Source organism: Nannospalax galili, unplaced genomic scaffold, assembly GCF_000622305.1.
Source record: "Nannospalax galili isolate Female #2095 unplaced genomic scaffold, S.galili_v1.0 scaffold735, whole genome shotgun sequence".
In the NCBI taxonomy this organism is placed as follows: Eukaryota; Metazoa; Chordata; class Mammalia; order Rodentia; family Spalacidae; genus Nannospalax; species Nannospalax galili.
Window position 1 is genome coordinate 2920013 of NW_008337053.1, and position 3375 is coordinate 2923387.

At 43.9% G+C, this 3375-nt stretch overlaps 1 protein-coding gene across 1 annotated transcript in view; it reads left to right on the forward strand.

The window, feature by feature from the left end:
* Positions 1-2914, forward strand: part of Blvra (biliverdin reductase A) — a 46117-nt gene extending 43203 nt beyond the window's left edge. The window contains exon 7 of the mRNA XM_029562973.1: positions 2553-2914. Within this exon, the coding sequence (XP_029418833.1) occupies positions 2553-2811 (259 nt within the window). The 3' untranslated portion in view covers positions 2812-2914. The remainder of the gene's footprint in view (positions 1-2552) is intronic.
* The last annotated feature ends 461 nt before the right edge of the window (positions 2915-3375 follow it).

A 3375-nucleotide genomic window follows, 5' to 3' on the forward strand; every position in this document is an offset into this window, starting at 1 on the left:
CAGGCTGGCCTCAAACTGGAGAGTTTCATACTTCAGAATTACTACCACATCCAGCTTGTTCTGTAAGCTTTGCAAAATATTCATGGGAACTAATTTTTGAAAGAAGTTCTATCAGGTTTTTTTATACAATTTGTGGTAATCATTAATTTTTAAAAATTTGAATTGTAGCCAAAGTTTTTTGGTTTTTAGTTTTACTGTATTTAACTGTTGTTTGACATAAATAGGAAGTTTTGATTTATGTGCTGATATTAAGCACCCACAAATTAATCTAAATCATTTTTCAGTATAGAAAATGTGCTGAACTATATTTTGTCCCTGCTGAACTTTTGTGTCTTAGGATAGTATAATCTATATATGACAGTCAGCAGCATCTTGTCTTGGGCAAGTGAGATTGTAGATAGTGAAGTGGAGGTGGTTGATGGGTGAGGAGACGCGGAATGGTGGTCTGTAGAAGGCAATGAGGGGCTTGGTAGGCCAGGTGAAGGGCCTTTTGGTATGGCTCCCTGAAGAGACATTGAGAGGGTTTTAAGTAGCTAAGAGACATCTGGAAATTAATTATGGTTACCTGTTTATGAAAGTTTTCTCCTTTGTCCAGCCATCCCCACATGTGTATTCAATTTCAGGAGTGTCTTGGCTGGCATGGAGTCCCATTGTTGGGGAGAGCCAGACAGCTATGGGGATCAAGTAGGCTTGGTCTTTCACCTGAGGCAGGTGAAGGTAGACTCAACACAAGGAGGAGAGGGAAGAATTATCCCAGTTCAGGAGGTTGGTGATGAGGAAGGCAATCCAGCCAAGGTTGCAAGGAAGGACCTGGGCCCTTGTACCAAGAGGATGGAGAGAAGAGAGAACAGGGGCAAGGTTAGGTGGGGCTTAGGAGAGGATGCCATCAGGTTTCCTTGTCTTCCCAGGTGCAGGTAAGCCTTATTGAGGGGAGCAGAAAAATATTTAGTAATCATGTATCAGGGTCCCCAGGGTCTGCAGAAGTCTTTTTTAGGGAGGAGAAATGGTACCATTGTGGGGGCCTGAAGTTTGGCTGTGGTAGGAATGGTTAGGGTGACTTCATGTGGGTTTAAGAGGGTTGCCCAGAGAGCAGATAAAGGTGAGATCCCCGGTAGGAGAAACAGGGGAGAGTCTACTACAGCAGGATGGGGAATGGGAGCATGGAAGTTTGCAGATAGGAGGGTTCAAAGTAATTAAGTAGAGGGTTATAGTCAGTAGAGGAGAAGGGCCTTCTGGTGAAGTCAGATTTGTTGGAGGTATGGCTGAAAGGGTGTGCCCATATATCAGCTTGAAAGGGCTGAACAGGAAAGGCTTGGAGGGAGTGCACAGTTTGAGGACTATTACAGATGGAAGTGAGATCGTTTTTCTGTAGCTGGAGAGAGAAGGGTTAGGGTGGCTTTTAAGATTCCATTAATTGATTGTACTTTTCCAGAGGACTGGGGCTGGTAAGGAATGTGGAAGTTCCAGGAAATATTGAGAGCCTGGCAAATTGATTAGGTTATCTGGGAAGCAATTTCAGGGCCATTGTCACATTGGAGGGAGACCAAACAAGGGATGAGCTCCTTGAATAAGCTAGAGGTCAGAGTAGAGACATACTTTTTGGAGGTGAGAAAGGCCTTCACTCAACCAAAGGAGTCAACCAGTACCAGGAAATATTTAGTTTGTCTTATGGGAGACATGTGAGTGAAGTCAGTCTGTCAATCTGAACGTGGAAATCACTCCCTGAACTGCTGGATTGGGAAGGGTGAGGGCCCGATATTAGATTGAGGGGAAACCCTTTGACAGATACTACACTGTTTAGAGAGTTTTAGGTTTTATGAGTCATGACATGAGTCCAAAGGCTGAAGTGGATATATATATACTCCCTTGACAACTAGAGGGTAATCTCTGGCATGTAGTCTTTAAGAATATTCTTTGAGGCCGGGTATGGTGGCATACGCCTTTAATCCCAGCACTTGGGAGGCAGAGGCAGGCAGATCTCTGTGAGTTCAAGGCCAGCCTGGTCTCCATAGTGAATCCAGAACAACTGGGGCTACAGGGAAACCCTGTCTCAAAAAGACCCCCCCCCAAATTATATATATATAATTATATATATATATAATATAAGTCAGGCACAAGCAAGTACTCATTTGCCTTCCTGTGTAATTCCTTTTCTTTTCCTGTGTATGTATGTGTTTGTGACATGTGTGTATATTTGTTTGCACATATGTGTGGGCACATGTATGTGCATGTCTATGGAAGCCAGAGGTTGAAGTTCAGTGTCTTCCTCTTCCTTGATCACTTTCCACTTTATTCACTGAGGCAGGGTCCCTAGTCAAACCCAGAACTCACTGATCCTGCTAGTCTAGCTAGCCAGCTTGCCCCAGGGATCCCCCTCCCCTTGCACTCTGAGATTACCTGTGGGCCACATTACTGGCTTGGCTTTTATGTGGGTCCTGGGAATCTGAACTCTGGTCCTCGTGCATGTGCCACAAGCTCTTTATCCACTGAGCCATCTCCCTAGCCCTATCCTGTTTGATTTTTAACATTAGGAATTGTTTTTGTCTTTGCAGTCTGCTGTCCTGGATTGAAGAGAAAGGACCTGGTTTAAAACGAAACAGATACTTAAGCTTCCATTTCAAATCTGGATCCCTGGAGAATGTGCCAAATGTAGGAGTCAATAAGAACATTTTTCTGAAAGATCAGAATATATTTGTTCAGAAGCTCTTGGGCCAGGTCTCTGAGCAGGAACTTGCTGCTGAAAAGAAGCGCATCCTGCACTGCCTGGGGCTGGCCGAGGAGATCCAGAAGCTCTGTCGCCCAGAGAAGTAGACGGGAGGCAGCAATACCGCCAAGGTGGGGCCAGAGTTTGGTCATACCGACAGTTCACTTTTAGGTTCTCTTCTTACAATTAAACATGGTTGAGTAAATTGAATGAGAGTGCTATTATGAATTGCGTTGGGGGTGATGTTTGGTGCCTGAGGCCATCCTGTGGCATTAAGAGAGCCTTCTGAGGCCATAGTTTATAGCTTGATTTCATTTCGTCTTCCCAGCAGCCCTGTGAGAAGGAAATGGCTAAGACTGTCGTCATTCACGTAGTAGAAAAATCTAGTTTGAAATCATCCAGATATATATATATATATATTTGATCATCTGTGATAATTTAGTATTGGAATCCAGACACACAAACTAGTCATTGTAATAATAGACCCAATAAATGGATCTGCATTGAGTGTTAGAGGAGTATTCAAAGACTTCCAAACTGGATCTTACTGACCAATGGGCAACTTGTAGGTTAGTCAAGGGAAGGGATTTTTGGTGGAAGAATACCAAGGGTAAAGCTATGGGCAGTAAAGTAGCCTAGAGAAAGCCCTGGCAACAGTTGCTGTAGCATCA